This window comes from Tetrahymena thermophila (genome assembly GCF_000189635.1).
Source record: "Tetrahymena thermophila SB210 genomic scaffold scf_8254413, whole genome shotgun sequence".
In the NCBI taxonomy this organism is placed as follows: domain Eukaryota; phylum Ciliophora; class Oligohymenophorea; order Hymenostomatida; family Tetrahymenidae; genus Tetrahymena; species Tetrahymena thermophila.
Window position 1 is genome coordinate 1 of NW_002476195.1, and position 2,268 is coordinate 2,268.

Consider the following 2,268-nt stretch of genomic DNA (forward strand, 5'->3'; position numbering starts at 1 on the left):
TTCTTTTAATTTATTTGATTTGATTTCCTTTTTCTTTTTATTATGATTTCTTATTTTTTCATTCTTTGTTAATTTTATTAATTATTATTAATTAATCTTATAATTTGATATTTTTTCTTCATTTTTTCCTCCTAATAAACTATAGTGAAATACCTATTTGATTTATATCTTAATAACATTATAAATAAAGCTAATTTTTAGAAAGCATAACATTTCATTTTTTTTGAAAATCGAGGATGGAAAAAATTTCATAAAAAATATTTAAAATTTTTATTTTATAAAATGAAAAACTGGAATATAAAACTCACTTTTTGTAAATTTTTATGGTACCTTACTCTATTTAATGATATATTTTTTCCTCATTTTTTCCTTCTAATTAATGATATATTTTTTCTTCAATATTTAAAAAGAGACAATTAAATTGGTGCAATGGGTGCATCAGGCTTAGGTTCTGCTTTAGCAAAGTGCATTAATCTCTCAAATTTGACACTTGACCTTTAGTAAAAACAGTTTATTTGTTTTGGATTGTGATATTTTTAATTATAAAAACTAATTAAAAACAATAAAGCTCTTTTTTCATTTTCTTTTTATTGTGCTTGCTTTTTTTTTGTTCTTTCTTTGTTAATTTAGCTCATCATTTTATTTTCAACTTTTGCTTTTATTATTAACTAATTAATCTTATTATTACAAATTTTTTCTTCATTTTTTCCTTCAAATTAACTATTTAATGATATATTTTTTCTTCAATATTTAAAAAGTTACAATTAAATTGGTGCAATGGGTGCATCAGGCTTAGGTTCTGCTTTAGCAAAGTGCATTAATCTCTCAAATTTGACACTTGAACTTTAGTAAAAACAGTTTATTTGCTTGGATTGTGATATTTTTAATTATAAAAACTAATTAAAAACAATAAAGCTCTTTTTTTTTTCTTTTCTTTTTATTGTGCTTGCTTTTTTTTGTTCTTTCTTTGTTAATTTAGCTCATCATTTTATTTTCAACTTTTGCTTTTATTATTAATTAATTAATCTTATTACTTCATATTTTTTCTTCATTTTTTCCTTCTAATTAACTATTTAATGATATATTTTTTCTTCAAAATCTAAAAAGTAACAATTAAATTGGTGATGAAGGTGCATCTGGCTTAGGTTCTGCTTTAGCAAAGTGCATTAATCTCTCAAATTTGACACTTTACCTTAGGTAAAAACAGTTTATTTGTTTTAGATTTTGATATTTTAATTATAAAAACTACAATAAAGCTCTTTTTTCTTTTTCTAAATTGGTGATGAAGGTGCATCAGGCTTAGGTTCTGCTTTAGCAAAGTGCATTAATCTCTCAAATTTGACACTTCGCCTTAGGTAAAAACAGTTTATTTGTTTGGATTGTGATATTTATAATTATAAAAACTAATTAAAAACAATAAAGCTCTTTTTTCTTTTTCTTTTTATTGTGCTTGCTTTTTTTTGTTCTTCCTTTGTTAATTAAGCTCATCATTTTATTTTCAACTTTTGCTTTTATTATTAACTAATTAATCTTATTTTTTCAAATTCTTTCTTCATTTTTTCCTTCAAATTAACTATTTAATGATATATTTTTTCTTCAATATTTAAAAAGTAGAAATCGAATTGGTGCAATGGGTGCATCAGGCTTAGGTTCTGCTTTAGCAAAGTGCATTAATCTCTCAAATTTGACACTTGACCTTTAGTAAAAACAGTTTATTTGTTTTGGATTGTGATATTTTTAATTATAAAAACTAATTAAAAACAATAAAGCTCTTTTTTCTTTTTCTTTTTATTGTGCTTGCTTTTTTTTTGTTCTTTCTTTGTTAATTTAGCTCATCATTTTATTTTCAACTTTTGCTTTTATTATTAACTAATTAATCTTATTTTTTCAAATTCTTTCTTCATTTTTTCCTTCTAATTAACTATTTAATGATATATTTTTTCTTCAATATTTAAAAAGTTACAATTAAATTGGTGCAATGGGTGCATCAGGCTTAGGTTCTGCTTTAGCAAAGTGCATTAATCTCTCAAATTTGAAACTTGACCTTGGGTAAAAACAGTTTATTTGCTTGGATTGTGATATTTTTAATTATAAAAACTAATTAAAAACAATAAAGCTCTTTTTTCTTTTTCTTTTATTGTGCTTGTTTTTTTTGGTTCTTTCTTTGTTAATTTAGCTCTTGATTTTATTTTCAACTTTTGCTTTTATTATTAATTAATTAATCTTATTACTTCATATTTTTTCTTCATTTTTTCCTTCTAATTAAGT

General features: G+C 22.4%; 1 protein-coding gene across 1 annotated transcript; it reads left to right on the forward strand. All coding sequences in view use genetic code 6, as the record gives it.

Moving 5' to 3' along the window:
- Positions 1-429: 429 nt before the first annotated feature.
- TTHERM_002653380 (oxalate/formate antiporter protein) lies at positions 430-2,049 on the forward strand (the record flags this gene model as incomplete). Its single annotated transcript, XM_012799892.1, has 6 exons — positions 430-500; positions 759-848; positions 1,108-1,197; positions 1,257-1,355; positions 1,612-1,701; positions 1,960-2,049. Coding segments are annotated over 6 exons (530 nt in total), but the record flags the coding sequence as incomplete, so codon positions are not given.
- Positions 2,050-2,268: the final 219 nt, after the last annotated feature.